This window comes from Strix uralensis, chromosome 3, assembly GCF_047716275.1.
Source record: "Strix uralensis isolate ZFMK-TIS-50842 chromosome 3, bStrUra1, whole genome shotgun sequence".
Lineage (NCBI taxonomy): Eukaryota > Metazoa > Chordata > Aves > Strigiformes > Strigidae > Strix > Strix uralensis.
The window spans coordinates 35,127,151-35,147,297 of record NC_133974.1 but is presented as its reverse complement, the minus strand read 5'-3'; the positions used below and the strand labels follow the sequence as shown (position 1 = coordinate 35,147,297).

Genomic DNA, 20,147 nt, shown 5'->3' with positions numbered 1-20,147 from the left:
TATAAACCCACCAGCTACCTGGTAAAAAAACATGGACAACGGAGCTCCGTCTAATATAAGCTACCTGGTTGTTAAATTGGCATGTAGCTGGTTAGGGAGATTACTAGCCAAAGGTACCAGAACAAAAGAATGTGCCAAGGGATAAAGGGCTGTTAAGACAGGAAGATAAGGTGGGAATGAATGTTCATACATGGAAGGAGTGGAGTCCTAAAGTAATCTGTGCTGGGTGACCACCATTAAACATACCCATACACAGTGTAGAAAACAGAGTGAATCCTGATGTGATAAAGTTTGCTGATTATACTAATTTCTTTGAGGTAGCAAAGACTAGGTAGCAAAGAGTTTCAGAAGGAAAGAATTTTTATGTAGGTAATAATGGGGTTTGAACTGATTGCTACCAGTTTATCATTTAACAAGTGGTAAAATAGATGAAAATTCAGCCATAAACAAGTAAATAGGAAGAAGGACACTGTAAAGGTCTACAGAATAATGACTTGCATGGGAAAGATGAATAGGAAACAATTTTTCATGCAATTAAAGATTAAATTGTGGAATTTCTTCCCACAAGATGCTGCAGATACTAAACGTTCAAGAGCAAAATAGACAAGTTAATGGAATCAAAATTTTCTAAGTCCACAGAAACTATCTCCAGCTGAAGATCTTGAATAATACATGGTAAGATGTGGAAGATAGTCAGGTAATTACATGTATTTATCTTCTAATAACCTAGTAACCTCTGGCTGTTGTGGGAAACAGAACACTGGGCTAGACTGAGGTTTGCTCTGACCCAGCACAGTCCCTCTTATGCCTTCTCTCCACACAGAACAACTAGGGGGGCAGATTCAAGAGGAGAAAGGGGTAGTGCTTCTTCATGCAATACACCATTAGCTGCAGAACAACTTGCTGCAAGAAACTGTGGTTGTTAAAAGATTAGAAATATTTTAGAAGTTACATTTTTATGGAAGAAAAAAAATTTATCAAGACAATATCTACCAAGTCAGAGAGAGCACAAAGAGATGACCTGTGGATTAGGAATGCCCTGTGTTGCAAATTGGTGAAGGGCAAGAGGGTATACCAGCAACATACCACTTTGTGCTTGCCCTATTCTAGTAGCCTTCATTGGTCATCCTCTCTCTACTGGCCATTATGGGATACAGGATAATGAATGATATCAGTTGCCCCAGCACATCAGCTCTAGCATACTCGTGTACTTATACCAAATAAAAGACACCAAAAATTAAATTTAACTTGAGGAAACATTCTAAGGTGCTTCAGACTGATTAAAACCCAATGCAATGTTGATGGTCCCAATGCAGCATCCCTTTGTTGTGGCACAAAGGGGGTATCACCTCTGACAGAGGACAAGAGAATGGGTTGCTGACTCAGCACTTCAGTGCAATGAATCAGAAGCTCAACTTTCAAAGCCCCAGAATGACAGAATCAAATACAAGAAACTAAGAAAATATTTATTATCAAAGAATAGTTGACATTATTTGGCAAAATAGCCATTTTCACCAACAACAGGACAGGAAGTTTACATAGTTTTCACATACAAACTAATAATCATTATATGTTCCCTTAGTCATCAAGATAAAACACATGGCAGGGCAGGGGGGAATCATCTTCTTCGATTTTGGTAAAAAAATAATCAGAAAGTGGCTCAAATAACCCCCTTTGCATGACCCAAACATGCACTTTGGAAAAGGGAATGAAGAGTGCTTCTGGAAAATCACAGTCCCTTTACAACAGTTTCTGGCAGCAAATGGAAAACTGCCAGTTCAAATTGAAAGTTATGACAGGGGGTTGTCCAGGTTATAGGTTAGGAAGTCAGTTATAGTCTAGCAAGTCTGTGCAAACACAGGACTCTTTAATCTCTGATTTTTGCTTTTGCTGCTACGTCTCTCACTGCTTGATATGAAAGTTATCCTCTTTCTTTCAATCTACACACATGATTCCTATTGCCCTGCACTACACTGCTGAATTTAGTATGCTGTATGAGTCCACAGCCAATACTGTACAGGCACTCAGGACAACCATGGTGCAGCTGTGAAGATTTATTCTGTACAACTGCTCTGCAGGAGAAGGCAGTACCAAGGATAAAGCCAATCTAGAAAGCGTGCCACTTAAAGGCATGCAGAAAGTTTGGTAAAGACAAGCTGGAGGTGACTCAATGATCTGTCATCACAGAAACAAAGCTGTTTTAACTTTTGCCAGAAAAAGCTAATGAATGGGAATTTACTGCCAAAGCAGGATGTCTGAAACCACATACCAAACAGGTCAATCAGCTAGTATTTTCATGGAATAAGTTATCGCTGTTACGGTCTGACTTTCCTTTCCTGATTTCTCATGAAAATGAAGGAAAAATCTTTTTCACAACACAGTTTAATTAAAGCCTCCTTCTTCATACACTCTTACTTTGGGGACAGAAGGCTATTATACAGAAACTAGTATTAAATCAACAAAACAAGCAACTGCATTTCTTCTTAACCCTTTTAAGAAGCAGCAGGCAAAGCTACAGGCAGAACTGGTCCAGTCTCGTCATACTGCAACCAGTTCTGCTGAGAAGCCCAAGAAGAGAAAACTAATCTTCTGCATGAGAGAGATGCTTGTAACAGTATCTGACCCAATCAACTGCACTAGATTTCAAAAACATGACTTCTTTATATTGCCCTAACCAATGCCTCCTTCCCTATCCTTTTTGCTTTGCAATTAGCAGCACAAATGTGCTTGATTGAGGGCATGAATTCAATGAAATCATCTCCAATATTTTTCTATCCTTTTTTGACTACTTAGTATCCATTCAAACTGTAACAGAAAAATGTCTGTGCATTTCATGGTGTACCTTTTTCAGTACCATCACATGGAATAACACTCAGTCTCTTGCCTAAGTCTAGTGAAAATACACTGAGTAGAAAAAATAGTCAGTGCTTTTCAGTAACAAGTAATAGGTGATTATCAGCTTTTTTCTCACTCCCTCTCTATACATGACCGGAACATCAAGGAGATCTTGTTCATCTATCTACTTTGCCCATACCCATTCTCCTTGAGCCTGCCCCACCCTCCCCTTGTTGCTAGTCCTGGATTTCAGTGGCATTCTCCTTCCTTCCAGAAAGCATGGGCAACGCCAAATTTTTGAGGCATTTGCCAAGCCCAGTTCATAGTGGTTCCAGACAGCAGCGAGGTGTTTCTTCCAGCACTTTCAGCAGGCCACCTAGGGAAGATCGCTTCTTCAACTCCTTTCTCTAGACAGTGCCTTTCATATACCCTAACCCTACAATCACCTTCTCTTTCCTCTTGCAGAGGTCAGTGTCTTAGGTATGTGCCCACATAATGAAGGAACAAACTAGGAGACTTGTTGACAGCAGAACCACAAAGCTACAAGTAAATGCTTGCTTTTGAACTATACTATCCAAAATAAATACATTTTATGAGATCCTGCAGGGTCAAGAGTGAATGCACTGCCAACTCGCACACACAGACAGTGAGATTTCACAAAAAAATAAGGGGTTTTTTTTTAAGAATCCATTCTGTTGGGAAAGCAGTCTTTTCCATTAATGGACCAAATCTTGTGTTTTGTGATATTTAAATGAATTACTGTTTTGACATGCTACATTCGGCCAGAAAGTCAAATCCCAGAACAGTGAATCTCACCACTGTACTTTGGCAGGCCTAAGACAATGAAACCCAGCTGAAAAAATGTGATCACGATGTCATATGCTATCTGATTTATTAAATGCGACCCAGATCTAGCTTGTGTCTGGGAAAAAGAAATCTCATTCAAATGGCATTAGTGCTCTTTCTTTTAGAATACCAGACCTGCCAAAGGAAGCAGTAGGAAAGAACTGGTCCCAGCAAAGAAAAGGTTTTGGAGAAGTTACTCCAGTGTGTTAAGTACAATATTTTGAATCAAGTCACAGCATCTCTGACTCAAAGCTGCAGGAAAAAAAAGCAACAGCACAGTGACCTAAATGAAGAAGATAATCTGGTGTTGGTTCCTGAACACCAGTTATTTGGGAGCACATTTGCATGTTCATACAACAAACCAGGAACTTAAACCATGGTGCTATACAGCCCCAAGGAGCCCTCTAACCACAGAGTCAACTACTGGCTATTCTGGGTAGAAGACTTCTGCTCTGTCTTCACAGACATGCTGATTTGGATGTGAAACTTTTCTGCTGGCAAGAACTTAATTGGAACCAATGTGCTTCCACAAAAGGCATTCATTTCAACAAGAGACAATTTGCTGAAAAGTTTTTGATCAGCTCACTTGAGAAATTAGTTGACTAATATCAGGGAGTATTTCTCAACAATGATTAAGGTTAAGTAGTCTTAACTGTTCTGGAGCCCCACTTTGTTACATTCCACATACACACACACGCTGAAACCACAGATGTGTGAACACAGTCCTGCTGAGATGTTCATTTCTATCTTGGCCTGCAGGTCTGAATCTAAGTTATGCTCTGAAACTTTTGAACTTTGCTGTAAACTTCATTTGCACTTCTGGGAATTAATAAGCATGGGACATGATTTATGACACTGTGGGTCTTGCAGAATGGTGCTGAATGGATGAGGTGTATCTCTAGCTGCTGTTCACTGCTGATAGGCAGCTGTGAAGGTTTCTTTGTAAAGGTCTTTTATCCAAAAGTGTATTTACCAATGATCACCATGCTTTTTTGTTTCCCAGATGCATAAGAACACTGAAGTGAAGGTCAGGTTGGAAAGATCTTGAGATCGAATCTGATCTGGCACAAAATTTCAAGACGATTAAAGGCAGTCTGTGTTCGGTTTTTCCAAGTACAACTAGAAGGACTCTAGTAGAAACTCTGTCTGGTTTTGTGATACACTCAGCAATTACGAGTTTATCTATATACTTCCAGTAAAATGAGTCTGCCATACTCAGAGACTAATATTTCTGTATTATCTGTATCTTTTCAAAGGTATTCTCTTTCACCTGTGTGGTTCTAAGCCACTCTCACGGACAGAACAGCAGGGAAGAAAGAACCATTAGTGGCCGTATCAAATCAGATCCAATACTGTCTTTTTCTCATATGGTATTTCTCATAGGACTAGGGAAAATCTTGGAAGTGAAATTTCTTTGTAGTATAATCTCTGTTATGGAGGAAGAGCAAGCAGCTGAAAAGGCTATTTACAGTTTGCTAGTTCTAAATAGAGTACGCGCTGATCCCAGCTTAATTTGTTTAAATATAGTAAAGATGTTCGAATTTATACTACCAAAACACAGTCTTCCACAGGACAGGCAGAGAGGGGATCACTATACCTCCTTCCACTCTTTGCCATGCCCCTACTTTTGGCTGAAGCTAAGCATCTATTACTGCTGGCAGTTTGTAGGATCCTTTGACTCTGTCTTTCATGCTCTTTCAGAACAGCACAAAAATTGCTGGAGAACCTGGCCATTCTAAATCTTGTTCTGTACTGATCTGTGCCTTCCCAATGAGGCAATTCTGCCTAGTCCACATGCCTTTTTTAATCTGACCTTTGTGCCTGCCAATGTATCACTGCAGTTTTTTGACTTGCAAGTGGACACTGCATTTCTGCAGGAGGACAGGGCTGTGTTGATATGGCTCTGGCCCATGGAAGTGCCCCAAAATGTTAATCACCCAGCAGTACTTAAAAGGCCGGGCCATCGGACAATAAATGACCACATGAATATGTCCATTCACACAGTATTTGGTTCACAGCATTCTTCAATTAGTAAAGTGCGTTGGTACTCATTTAAGACATTTCAGAAGATTGTTCTTATTAACACGTCTTAGAAAGCTTCCAAAATATACCTTCCTTATAGAAAGCAGATCTTTAGCAAGAATAACTGCGTTGTGTACCTGAAAGACAGCAAATCCTGTTCCCTCCGCTGCCACTGTAATGGTCATTGGTTGTGCAGGGGCAATCTGGAAGAAAGATGAGTAAAAGAGTATTTTCAAAGTACTTTCAGTCAGCAGACTTTATGAAGTATTCCTTGCTTTCTACAGTACCTCCTTGGTCTGAAGCAGAAAACGGTTTTGAGTATCAATTGAAAATGTTTCTGGCGTTTTCAGAGAAGGTGCTGTCACTGTTACATCCATTTCTGTTTTGCTTGTAGTAGTGAGAGCTGCAAATAGACTCAAGGCTTGCAGAGCCACCACCGTGTCCTGTTGAGAGAAACAAATCCTTCTGTATTAAACAGAAGAAGCCTGCGCACTGAACTACCTGTGTATAGGCCGTGCCTTGGGGAGCTCACAGTCCCTGCATTGTCCCATTTGTTGATTATGCTGGAGCCTTCATGCAGCCACTTCCACATCTCCATTGGGATTCCACTGGCATGAAGGATCCCAGCACAGAAGAGGAATGGCAGCACAGGACAAGAAGTTAGGTACTGTGACATGCAACAGAGAATGAGGTGGGAGCCAGCTAAGGAAGTTTTCTCTTGTGGAAGACCTGACACACTGGTAGACACAACAGCCAGAACCACACAGCACGTCGACAGTGAAGAGAAAGCCAATGAGGAAAGTAATGATACTGCTACTTTCCAGATTTAGTGACTATGTATTAAATATCCAGTACTGCACAGGAGTTTTTCAGGGTACCTTGATCACCAAGGCAAAAGATATAGATCTGAAAAACTATTAACATTTATTAAAAAAAAAAAAAAAAACCAAAACCACTGAAATTAGTTTTTATCAGACCCCCGGCAAGAATTTCAAAGGGGTTCAGCTCAGTTTTTATTTTCTGTGCAATTGTACAATTGTTTAACCACTGCAGAATATGCTTATACACACATTATCATATATATATATAAAATTCTCTTTTGTTTATCTTCGTGTATGACTGTAGGCTTAGCTCTCCTGGTTTTGAACACAAGAGGCAGTTTTTGAACATTTGTTCCAGCAGAGTTTAGTGAATGAGAATTTTAACATCCACTATTTTCTGAGGAAAAAAAACAGTAAACAATCATATGTCTCTAATGCTTTTCAGGGATTTCTGCTGTTCACGTAGTTCATTTTGCACCTATTTATAAACAGTGACAGTGAAGGAGTTTGCCTTGCAGGCTCGGTATACAGAGGTGTTTTATTCATTCATAGGTCATTTCCAGTAACAAAATTCTAACATAACAGAAGCTCATTAACTACAACATGGTGACTGTGCCATACCTTAAGGTACAAGTACGTGCTGCCTATTCACTCTAAATGGTTAGAAACCACTCTCCTTCCCATGCTACATCCTTGTCTGAGATGATCTGCTTCACTGATCCAGAAAGATCAGCTGATTAGCAACAGTGCCAAAGTTGCTGGTATGCTGAACCACTACGGCTGGGATCCCAACATCATTGCTTAACATGGTGTGACAGAATAGATGCAACTAATGGACTACAGGAAGATTTAACAGTGTGGAGTAAGGGGCAGACTTTTTCAGTAGGAGGCCAGTATTTACCCTGAAAGAACATCCTCCATTACTCCTTTGCAGAAGACAGTGACAAAGCATCTGAATGACACTGCGCTTACTCAGACTACTCATATGTCAGTTTCTGATGAAGATCTATGGCTTGGAAGCCCAAAACTTCTTTCACAATGAACTGAATGAAACTATAGTGAGCTATCACAGAATGATCTAGGTTGGAAGGGACCTTGAAGATCATCTAGTCCAACCGTTAACCTAGCACTGACAGATCCCAACTACACCATATCCCTAAGTGCTATGTCAACCCGTCTCACATCTATATCACATCTATATACCTGATCTATCTTATAGACCTAAGCAGCTATAAGATTTTGTTGGAGAATATGACTTTCACAGAATCACAGAATCATCTAGGTTGGAAAAGACCTTGAAGATCATCTAGTCCAACCATTGACCTAACACTGACAGATCCCAACTACACCATATCCCTAAGCGCTATGTCAACCCTACTCTTAAACAGCTCCAGAGATGGGGACTCCACAACCTCCCTGGGCAGCCTATTCCAACGTCTAGCAACGATTAGTGTAAAGAAATGCTTCCTAATATCTAGTCTAAACCTTCCCTGGCGCAACTTGAGGCCATTCCCTCTTGTCCTATTGTTCACTACTTGGTTAAAGAGACTCATCCCCAGTTCTCTGCAACCTCCTTTCAGGTAGTTGTAGAGGGCGATGAGGTCTCCCCTCAGCCTTCTCTTCTCCAGACTAAACAACCCCAGTTCCCTCAGTCGCTCCTCGTACGACATGTGCTCCAGACCCTTCACCAGGTTCGTTGCCCTTCTCTGGACACGCTCGAGTAATTCAATGTCCTTTTTGGAGTGAGGGGCCCAAAACTGAACACAGTAATCGAGATGTGGCCTCATCAGACTTTAATCATCTGAAAGCAGAAATACGTCCACCCTTACCCAAGGTGTGGAAACCAAGGAATACCTTCAAGTGTCTTTTCCAAGTCCTTACAATTAGATTTCTTATATTTGCATTTCTCACCCTAAATTCAGAGAGAGTTCAGGACATCTAGAAATGCTATCTGCCATTGCTGAAGGTGACTTCAGAGCTCTTCCACATCCTAGGCTCAAATGACCCTCAGAAACACAGGTAAAAAACAAGAGGGCAAAGAATCACCTACAAGGAAGATAAATGTTCCCCTTGGCATGCTCTAAAGCAGAAGGCATACCCAAGGCTTTTCACCAGAAAATGTTCACAGCTGAAACATGAGGTACAGGGCTCAGTATGACAATGCTGCATCCAGTACACAACCTGAACAGTTAGGGAATATGGTCTCAAGCCAGACTCATAGGCCTCTCTTGCCCAGCAACACAGTCTTTGCAGAATTTGCTACTCTTTCCTACCATTTAAATATACATTCATATATATGCTATTTTTTGTATGAACTGCATTCCTGTTATCTATGAAATATACACATTTTATGCCCAAACATTAAAAGCATTATAAAGCAAAATATACTGATTACAAATTCATAGTAAGCTATACCATATATCTAAACTGCAGTGAGTTATCATACCCTAACTTACAAACATCACACATGCAACTGATTACTTTCCTCCCAATTGTTTAACAATATATTAAGTTTCTAATGTAATAAACTCATGGAAGGAAACAGTCCAAACATTTTTTTTTAAAGCAACCTTAGAAGTTAACAAAAAGTATGGGGTCATTTCCACAAATTAAAAAAGGCAACTAGAGAGACATTGGGGTAATTTTGAAATCCAAACAGTTTAGACTATAGAAGAACAAAAGGATTAAATTAATTTCTTAACTTCACCCTCAGGAGTAAATTGTACACTGCTGGATTTACAAACTTCCAAGTAAAAATGGTTTCTGGAAAATAGAGCAAAGCTTTTTCAACTCACTTAGTGCTTCAATCAGCCTCTTCAAATAATAAGCAAGAATTAACACATTAGGAAAATACTAGAACCTCGGGGGAACCAGACTGGTTCTTAAATTGCATTTTATTTAGTATAACTAATTTCTCTCAGATTAATACCAACAAACATTTGAAAATCATGGATAGCCTGTACAGCCTGGTACCAAGCAGTATGATGAAATGTGACATTTTACTGTGACCAGCATTTGTAGTTAATTTAAAAGCTAGTTTAAACTAATGCAATCCAAAGTACTATATAAATTTTCTGGATGCCAGAACAGCTTACAAGATGTGGTTTCAATAACATGGAAACCTCCTGGAGATAATGAAGTTCTTCCAAATTTCATGGCCCATCAAAAATTTACGCAATAATGAGGACAAAGTACATTATTAAGTTAAGACCAACTGCCAACAGAGACACTAGGTTAGGCTGTTTCCCTAAACCTACTCCCCTTTCTTATCTTAGTTAATAGCCTTTCAGGAGTTTGAGGACCCACATATGGAAAGAATAGAAAGAGGTTTGATATTTATCATACATGCTTGGAAAATCTGATTAATTGTTTTTCCATGGGCATCACTTCTTCTTAATTTAAGATCTTTTGTTATTAATATTTTATATAATCAAGGTGACCCTCTAATTCTGTTTTTTATTATACTTGCCAAAATACTAAAACTGGTAGTCCAGGTTTAAGATGACAATACTGCAAAGAAAGCAAGCTTGCATGTAACCAAGGCTGTTACAGCAAAACAAAATTCAGTAAATATTATGTAAAAAAACAAATGGTCTTTTTTTTCTTTTTCTTTTTTTTTTTTTTTAAATAAACGGTGCTCATTTAGAAAGTATAACAAAACCCCTTGAGACAAGATGTTACCTGAGTAGATGAAAATCCCCCAAGGTGATTTCTTTGCTGACTTAACCATTTCATAATAGGGATCCCCTCTGTGAATCTGTCTTGATGAAAGTGTGAGAGCAGAGCATATGCTGCAAGTTCAATATCGATGGACCGTGGCTGCCATGAATCAGAAATTTCAGAAGCAGGGGTTATCCAGAAACGAAATTCTCCTGAAAAACGAACCAATAACAACCTCAGATCCACAGACTGAAGTCTTCGGACTTCTGGGAAAGACTTAAGGGAAACCTCTTAATTAATGCTTACATATGGGATCTAGCAACGTTCTTTAAAATTGTGTTAAAGTTTAGGCACATGTTCTGTAAAGAACTGACTTAAGCACTTCCTCATCAGTGGCTGAATCTAGATACAAAAAATGCTGGAGTCCAAATAGTCACTCCCACTAATTTCAGTGAACTTGACATTGATCCTTTTGTTGTCACCCCGAAGCGCTCACATAAAGGAGCCCTTGTGATAAGGCCACATCGTTGCTGGGGTCCTCCTTTCTCTTCAGGACTAGAGAAAGCACCTCAGGCAGCATGGCTGCTCACTAGGCTGATTCCTGAGTAAAAGACTTCCAAAAAAGTGACTTCCTCCCTTCCCAAAAGTGACTGTCCAAAAGGCCTAACTCAGTAAACACAGAGGGACACCCAAGAGGCTCCGTTTCTAGGCTACAACATGAATTCCTTCAGATTTTTCAAGAGGACATTTACTATTTTGAAACAAAAACTTAAATTTCTTATACTCCATATGGTCTGTTCTTCCCCCAAAACAGGGAACAACTCGAGTCATGCTGAACTCGAAAGAGGTTAAACATAATGAGATGATGAGTCCCTACAGAAAATGCAACAGACCTCTGTATTGTCTTACAGAAAGTCCAGTCCTTCAACTCTTCATTCCGATACTGATTTTAACTAATTGCCCCCCACACACAACCTCTTGATGTATGCAAACCATTCTGGAATAGCTAACCTCATCCATCTCTCATTAACCAGGCTGATCTTAAAAGTGCACATAACAACATGGGAAAACTGACAAGTAATGTTCTTCAACGGCACTGTGGTACTTGCATCAAGAACACAGTAACTGAGACTGAAAGGCCTAGTTTTGTTGTGAATTGTCATTCATTTATGCACACTTCTCATTAAGGCTGTCTTGGAAGTTCTTAGCTTATTCTCTATATCATACTCAAACCAGATTTGAATTCAGAAGAAGGATTCTCTTCTCCAATTCTATATGCAGCTGTAGATATATGATAGGTATTTTTAAATTTGACAAAAATCCATCTATACAACTGTATCAGATAGTTGTGCAATACCTTGGTGTTCTGCTCTCTGGTTCAGTATATTCAGTGCTTCTTTTGCTTTTGTACTTTTTGCCCAGGACAACGCATATGTCACAAGTGCCAAAGTGTAATTATCCGAAACGCCTTCTTCTAATTTATCTTCTAAAAAGTTTGTAGCACTCTTGATGACATAAGCATGCTAGAAAAGAAGATCATATTGAAGAATGTAGAGTGAATTAAATATATATTGAAATATTATAATTTAAAAGAAAAATTTGCACAGAAACATTACTATCACCAAACAACCACCAAGAAATACTGAAAATCTCTTTCAGAGTCACAGGCACAAACCTCAAAGGCAAGTTTTTTGATCTGGCACTGTCTTTTATGAACGTGAGTAATCTCAGTGAAATCAATTGGAATGACTTAACATCTCTAAGGATAGTTCTCCCCATAAATTCCTTTACAAGTTCTTGGACTAAAGCCATAACCATATTCTTTTCTTGATAAAAGCAACTGCCTTTAGATTTTGCAAAGGCACATAAAATTGAAGAGCCTAATAGCACAACTTTGTATTGTCTCGGGTAGATAAGGGAAGTTTAAAAAAATCAGGTTAAATTTTGTCTCTGTTCAGATGTCCCTCTGTTTCCTTAAACTACCAAGTGTTTGCCGGTACTATGACAATTTATGAAGTGTTCCAGAATATTAATTCTATTTAGGAATTCCAATACCTGTTTATCTGGGAACCCTAGAAGGGATGACATGATGTAAGCTGTGAGAGTGACTGGATTATTGGTGCCTCCTTGAAGATCACTGTGTAACACTTTCCCAGGCTCATGAAATTCTCCATTTAATTTCTGATGTCGGACAATCCATTTAGCTGTATCCATGAGTACATCTTGGTCAATATCTATGAATGGACGAGCTTGAAGGAAACATCTTAATACAAAAGCTGATAACCTTGGGGAAAAGGTTAATCAAATATGACAAAATTAGCAATGTATTACCACTTCTTCTGTTTAAGATGATGTAAGAAGACTGTGATGCATAAGGTGTTCTACACACACCTCCCAAGCACAGAGGAAAATACATGCTTCACCCAGACAAGCAAGCAGACTAAACTTAATCCACCAAAAAATGAAGCTATGTCCTTGTTCCTGAAGATCACCTCTTTTGCAGCTGTTATGTTTCAAAAATAAATACAGAGTATAGACTTCAAGTCTGCCAGTACATGTATATCTTTATTCAAACATTGCTCTCCCGCCTTCTGCTGCTAAAGTGGCAAAAACCATAGTTTACAAAGTAATGCAGTTATGAGTGTGATGTTAATTACCACAATTATCCCTGTAATGATGTCATTGAAACAACCTTTGTTGTTTTATTATTAATAATCCCAAGTTCTGCTTTGACTCCCTTCTTTGTTAAAAGTGTATTCATGTAACCAGTCACTGCACCATTTAAGTACCAGAGTTGCCAGTACAGATAAATTATCTTCATTTTCCAATCCATCAATACTGAGTCTAAGACAAATCACAGAATCATTCAGGTTGGAAAAGACCCTTGGGATCATCGAGTCCAACCATCAGCCCTACTCTACAAAGTTCTTCCCTACACCATATCCCCCAACATCTCATCCAAACGACCCTTAAACTCATCCAGGGATGGTGACTCCACCACCTCCCTGGGCAGCCTATTCCACTGTCTGACCACTCTTTCTGTGAAAAATTTTTTCCTAATGTCCAGTCTAAACCTCCCCTGTTGCAGTTTACATCCTGTTTGTGTCAATGAAAGATACTCACTGACTCCAGGAGTGACTCAATCAGTGGCACAGTAACTGGGATGGTTCTATTTAAAGATTTAAAAATTATTCAGCAACATGTACTGAAATAAATATATGTAAGTATATTTAAACTAACTTAACATGTGTTAGCTGAACGAAGTGTTGGAACATGTCTCTCTTATCTATCTAGCTTCCACTACTGGGCTCACTATGCTTCTCGGAGTGAAATTCAGCACTGAAAAGGCTTTTTCAGCTGTATTTACAGTCTCAAAAAAAAAAGGAGGTGTGAGAGAGGTAAATAGGACAAATTTTTACCACGAGTAACTCTGTTCACCTCCTAGGAAATGCCTCAGTCTGTCTTCAGCCTCCAGTATGGAGAGAACTGAAAATCTGTTTGAAGCAATGATGATCACATAGCCCTAGATCGTTTCAGTCAACTGCAAGAATAAGTCATTTAATTATTATTCTTCATTCCTTTGAGGAAAGCAACAGAAAAACTTTCAGACCAAGCTATTCCCCTGGCTAAAATACTTCAGCATTCAGCTTTTGCAAAATTAAAAAGCCTTGCCCTAATAATGGCTTTGACAGCATGTTATCCAGCAGAATGACCTTAGAGTTGGCCTAAACACCTAATGAAAACCAGGCAGAAGGCTAATATAGCTGGAAATTTTTACCAGCTTCACAAAAATTTTTAGTTGCAGGGAAAATATCTAAAATACTCAAATTCCACAGTGAATCTGGTAGAACTACTTACCATGTGCTCCCAGAGGGATCTTCATTTCCAAAGGCACTAAAAGAGCCATCATCCCTCTGGAAAAGCAGCTCTCTCTGGTAGCCTAAAGTGGAAAAGCAGAGACAGGTAATGAACACTTTCCTCTCATGCAGGTTCCAGCACAAACTCTGCTGATGTGAAGCAAGGCACTTTCTAAGGCTGAGAAGAACAGAACTTGAGCTTATATTTCATAAAACATCTCCTAAATATGTAGGAACACACAAAACCGTGCAGAAGATGATGAGAAAGTGGGCAGCAGTAACACAAAGAATCCATCTACAAAAGCAGAACCAGAAACTGCTCCAGCTCATCTGCTACGCAAACATGACAGTGCAGTGCAGAGAGACATGCTCTCACATAACTCGGTGGCTCCAGGAGCACAGCAATAAGCCCAGAGCAGAGTAGCAGCTATAGTTCAGTGCTTTGTTGCTTTGGGGAGCTGCAGCTGTGCACCTACAGAAACACTCCTTCCAGCAGAAGGAAGGACAAGCAAAAATGAAGTATTTTCCAACTGGAAGGGCAAGGGTACAGCAAAGCTACAAATGCTGCTGAAAAACTGACCCTTTCAGCAGCTTGCTTTTGCCAAATCAAAGGACTAGCTATCAGAAAAAGCGTGCTGAAAGAGGCTGTTCTGGAACAAGTGAAAAATTTCAAAAGACCCAAAGATCCTGAAATCCTGAGAAGGATCCATTTAAAATGCATCTGAAGATTTTTTTCAGTATCCAGAACAAGTGCAGCTTTCTCCTGACTGCTGAACATCTATAATAAAAGGGCCCCAAGGGCTCACTAGCTGCTCACAACCAACAGCAGCATCCTTACTCAACAGCTGACTTTAGTGCAGAACCGATGCTCGTTAATGTTAGAAATGAAGAGCTTCCTATGATATGCTTGATATGCTACTCACTGTAGGTTCTGATATCTAAAGCCTTCCTTCCCTTACATTTTGCTTGCCATTTGTGTATCCAGAACAATAATAACATTTATAGCATTTCACAAGACATCTTTACTTCTTTCCCCCCACCTTGTCTTTTTCCTTGGCTTTACTATTTTGGCTATTAAAATTAAGAAAGTAGATTCATTAGTTCTAACACCAGACAGATACAGACACAATACTGAATCATCTAGGCAGAAGGAAAACCCTCGGGCAACGATCATTAAGTCTTACATGATTGAATTTACAAATATATCCCATGAGGTTCATCCTACTACAACCATTCCCCTGCAAAATGTTCCTTGCTTTCCCTGATAAAGGATTAATCATCTGCTTACATACTATCCTGAACATAGACACACAGTGAGTGAACCACAGCCTTAACTACTGAGGAACAAACAGCCTGGTCCCTCAATCTAAGTTACAGTATAAGATGAAATACTAGTCAGGGTCTCTCTAGAATACAAGAGATACAGATATAAAGATGTGAATCTGAACGGCCACAGTATACCAGTGCACCTTCCCATATAAACACTTATCCCAGTAGCATCAGGTTTAGTTTTTCTCTCTTTTGAGTTTGAAATTACAATTTCCACTTAAATATACAGTTTTCATAATGTATTTAGCATGACAGTGGTTAATTACATTATTAAAACTGGTAAATCTTTCCCATACAGAAAAAATCTGTCATCTCAGTTAACGATCTTGAGGAGTCAAGCACTCTTGAGCAGGAGGAAAAAAGAAGGAATGAGTGGCATTTCTCACCAAGGAAAGCAAAAGTCACTGACAAAGTTTAAGCCTCAAAATGATGTGCTATGAGAAACACAAATATATATATATATACACAAATAGATTGCTTCCTCTTCAAAAGTATCTACTGCAAGGCCTGAAAACTGAGGTCTTCTGCTTCTTTGCAGAATAGGCAATATACAGCAATAAGTATTATAATCACCACCCTGCCAGTAGTTTAAAAGTGCTAAACTAAGACCAGCAGCCTGCTTAACAAAGACTGCTGAGCAGCCCTTACACAGGGATAAATTTAACCCAGAATTTGTTAAGATTGGGAGGGATCAGAAGGATTAGCAGAACCAGAGGGAGGACAGAGCGATCACTCAGCTATTTCCTACAGTCTGCTTGCTTTCTTCTCAATGTCAACCCCATTGCAGTCACGCAAAATTCTCCAAACACGAGCATATCTAACATGGGGAAGCCTGCAGAAATGCTGGAACAGGAGACCTGGGGGCTGTGATCCACCACGTCCATTCCAATGGACACTCAATCAGACACGAAAAATGATACTTCAAATGCCAACACATACAAGTGGAAAGGCAAGGAGAGAAGGATCCTATTATGAAGATGTACACTAGTACTCCTAGAGGACTGGCTGGAACCCAAGAGATGTAGGAGGCTCACTGAGCAAGGCTGAAAGAGGAGTGTATCAGGATGGAAAGGACTTCAGAAGTACGTGAAAGACTAAAGGGTCTCACATTTCAAACAGCTTGGAAATACTGCTCAAACTTGTTGCTTGCTTTGGGTCTAGCACCAAAGTTTTCCGACCAACCAGGATTTTTTTTATTTCTGAAGAAGTGATTTCAAGATGGGATCTGTCATTCCAAAAACTGAAGGAATTTTTTTTGAAGGCGACTTTTCTTTTGCTTTGCCTTTGTTCTAGGTAAATAAAAACTGCTAAAGGAAAGATCATATAGCAGTCTCTGCTAGCTATATGATCCCTTCTTCTCACAAGCATTTAGCCTTAAATTAATTACATTATGAGGGAATTAGATTATGAGGTCAATCTTTCAAATATTTAGTGAATTCTGACATGTGAAATAAGTCTATTTTAATCTTCATGATAATCCCTTCAAAAACTAAGCTTATAAAAGTTACATCTCAAACTAAATTTCAACTTTAAGGTTACATTTAAAAAAAAATCAGCACAACAACTGATTTTTTTGTTAACCGATTAATTGTTAAAATAAAGCAAAAAACAAGACTATTTTTTAGATTGTGGTTCTTTTCTATCTTAAGGTTACAAGTATTTCAGCATACTTACTGTTTTGGCTACTAGAAAACATGTATCTAAACTCAAAGCCCCAGGAACAAGTAACACAATGCTTTGTATAAAAGCAACATTTAATCCTATAATTTTCACTTGCTTTTAAATAATTTTAATAAATCTGTTACTGGAAAACTTCAGAAAATTATGGTACCAAAATTCAGTCTTCAAAGAGTGATAGATTGCTTCAAACTTCAGAGTAGCTTTTTACATAACACATATCTTCCTCCCACCTTACTTTTCAACTAAGCCATGTAGTAGGAAGGGTTTAAAAAAAACATTTAACTGCTTTTGACAGAAAATTGGGATCTTGATGAAAGGAAAATTCATTTTGAGCTGTGTCTTTTCCAAAAGAAATGTCAACAATTTAAAAAAAAAAAAATCAAACACCAAAAAAAAGAATCAAAGACTTACAGAGAGTAAACAAAATTTGAAAATGTCATCATGGTGCCTTAGTACAGTTGTAGCTCACATGAGGATGGTCTCATTCCTCTCTGTGAACCAGGCTCTCAGCACGCAGACTGACATGTGGTGAGCGTGGTACGTCGCAGTTAGACACTGTCTGATCCAAAAGGCACAGAGAAGCATAGTGCAACTATGTTCTCCACACTTTGTGATGCCCTGGAGTATTTCCCGATTAAAATATACAACAATTTCCAACTAAAATTTTCCAGCTTTTGATTTCCAGCAGAGAGTTCACTTGTGATCAAGCCTAAAACTTGTGTGGGTGAAAGCCAGCCACCAGAGCAAATGGCACACCTGGAGCTCTACAAGGACATGGCAGGATGTGGATGGTGTCATTGAAGACACATACCCATGTGGGATGCATACGGTTCACTCTGCCCACTGACTAATTTTCATCCTCTGTGCCTCATGCAGACATCAGAAATGTTTGCTCACACATGGTTTTATCAAGGGAGAAATAACAGCCACTTAGGAAATCCACATGACTTACCTTCTGAAATGCATTTTTCATCTGAAAAAAAAAAGTAACTATATAAAAACAACATTTTTTTTTCTAAGCAAACTTGTCCTTGTAAATAAAATCATTTGCTCTCTAATTCTGTCAGCCCAGAAGAGGAAAAGAAAGAGAAGACAGGCTTTACTTCCAGGTCCCATGCCACCAACAGAGCAGTATTTCAAATACCAAATGCAGAGTCACAGACCTCTTTTTACTAGTAAGAGTTCTTAAAAATCTTTTTTTTAAGCATACAGACCTTTTCTCATAAATGATACAGCTTTTGATTTAATATCCTCTCTCAGCTGCCTGGTTTTAGTCAGGTATTGCAAAACATAAACATTGGGAGCAAAATTGATCATATTCTGTTCACCGCATCCATAAGGCATCTTAATCAATGACGACAAACCGTTGATAGAAGGCCCAAGTAAATCACCTGAAAGATTAAATTTAATGAAAATAAATAAAGGCTTATTGCAAATAAATGCATACCTCACAGATAGGTTGGTATTATCTAAACTGGGAGAAAATATGATACCATAGGAACATTTGTACTAAACACCACTAACCAGGCAGAAAAGGTACTTCATCTTCTGATCAACTTTGTGCCCACTGACCCATCTCCCCACAGACCTTTTCAACTACAGAGTAATTTCAAACAGACACCATTGAAAAACAAAGAAACAAACAAACAAAAAAAGATACAAGAGATATTTAATGCAGGAAAATGTTTCAGTAATGGTACATATTTGAAACTTCCTGTATTTCTTCTCTCACCCACAGTTATCAAAGCCTAGGTATCACAAGAAACAACAGTCAGGTTTTAGGTTTTATTCTGCAGACAAGCACAAATAAAACAGGATACTAGCATACTTTGCAAGACCTTCCTTATTAAAATCTGATTCCCTCTCTAACTCTGAAAATGGATAGTCAGTACTATAATATTGTAAATTAAATAACTTAAAGGAATAACACACTCTATCCATAAGGTCTTCCTATACTTAGTCTAATGCATGATGGTAAAATTTTTAGAATTAATGAGTCAACCTACTAATGCAGCAATTAAATAAAAATTAATGCAGTTCCCTAAAAACCTATAAAGCAACAGCCATACTGGGCAAAATCTTGTAAGCGTCCTTCAGCAAGGGCTCTGAGAGAAGCTCTGGCAAATCCTGCTAGGGTAGTTCAGGTTATTACACACCAGCTTCCCTGCTCTACTGGGCAGAGTTTATTACTTCTACTGGCAACTGCTCTGTTCTTTAAAAACCACCTATGCCTGCAGTGCAGAAAATGCCAGCAGCTGGATTATGAACACATGTATCTTCAATACTGGGTTCAACAAAAGCCCAGCAGGCAAAAAAATATTTTAAAAAATATAGCTCACCAGTAAATAATAAAGATGGAAACAAAACAAGATAATCCTTACCAACAGCAGTGACCTGCACTCTCTCACTGCCACTTACAACATCAGAAGGAAAAGTGAAATCCAAAGTTTTTGATACTGCTTGTGGTTTATTCCCAGTCAAATCCAAAAGGACTGTCTGAGAATATGTCTGTTCCAGTCCTTCAGCCTATAAAAATAAAGACAGGATTACTGTAATCTCCAACACTTTGTTGCTTTTAGGACAGGAGTTGTGTGCTTACTGCACAGAGGGATCTAAAACACTGTCAGGTATTTTGTGCTGCTTGCTAACACATCAAGAACCTCAGCTACTGGCCTGTCCAAAATGACACAGAAATCTTTTTCTTATAAGGACCTACCTCCAATATTTGCTTCTCGAGACCACATGTCAATTACAAAAATACACCCACAAAGTCAATGAGAGCATCTCTGATGCCAGTGAATCGGCCAAGAACATGTCAAGGCTGGAGGTGGTACCTTTCATGCTGTCTGCAATCCTACAGCCTGTCATACAAGAAGGACCTAAACTGAAGTTAGGTACATGACCATAAAGGTTTCATTTCCTCGTGCATGCAAAATCCCTTGAGAAAAATTGTCCTTGAAGCAAAGAAAATAAATGGGTTTCTTTCCTCAGCCTACACCTTAGTCTAACAGGATTTTAGTGTCTTCTACACAACAGCTGAACTTCAACAGAAAGGGCAATATGTGGCTCCACCTGAAAACAGCTTACAACCCTGCAG

General features: G+C 38.9%; 1 protein-coding gene across 1 annotated transcript in view; it reads right to left on the bottom strand.

Annotated features, from left to right (window-relative positions):
- CD109 (CD109 molecule) overlaps positions 1 to 20,147 on the bottom strand; it is an 82,375-nt gene that overhangs the window by 15,028 nt on the left and 47,200 nt on the right. Inside the window, exons 22-29 of the mRNA XM_074861887.1 lie at positions 19,432 to 19,576; positions 18,265 to 18,441; positions 14,043 to 14,124; positions 12,240 to 12,468; positions 11,542 to 11,707; positions 10,206 to 10,396; positions 5,991 to 6,146; positions 5,841 to 5,906 (exon numbers count right to left, since the gene is read on the bottom strand). Of these exons, the coding sequence (XP_074717988.1) occupies positions 5,841 to 5,906; positions 5,991 to 6,146; positions 10,206 to 10,396; positions 11,542 to 11,707; positions 12,240 to 12,468; positions 14,043 to 14,124; positions 18,265 to 18,441; positions 19,432 to 19,576 (1,212 nt within the window). The remainder of the gene's footprint in view (positions 1 to 5,840; positions 5,907 to 5,990; positions 6,147 to 10,205; positions 10,397 to 11,541; positions 11,708 to 12,239; positions 12,469 to 14,042; positions 14,125 to 18,264; positions 18,442 to 19,431; positions 19,577 to 20,147) is intronic.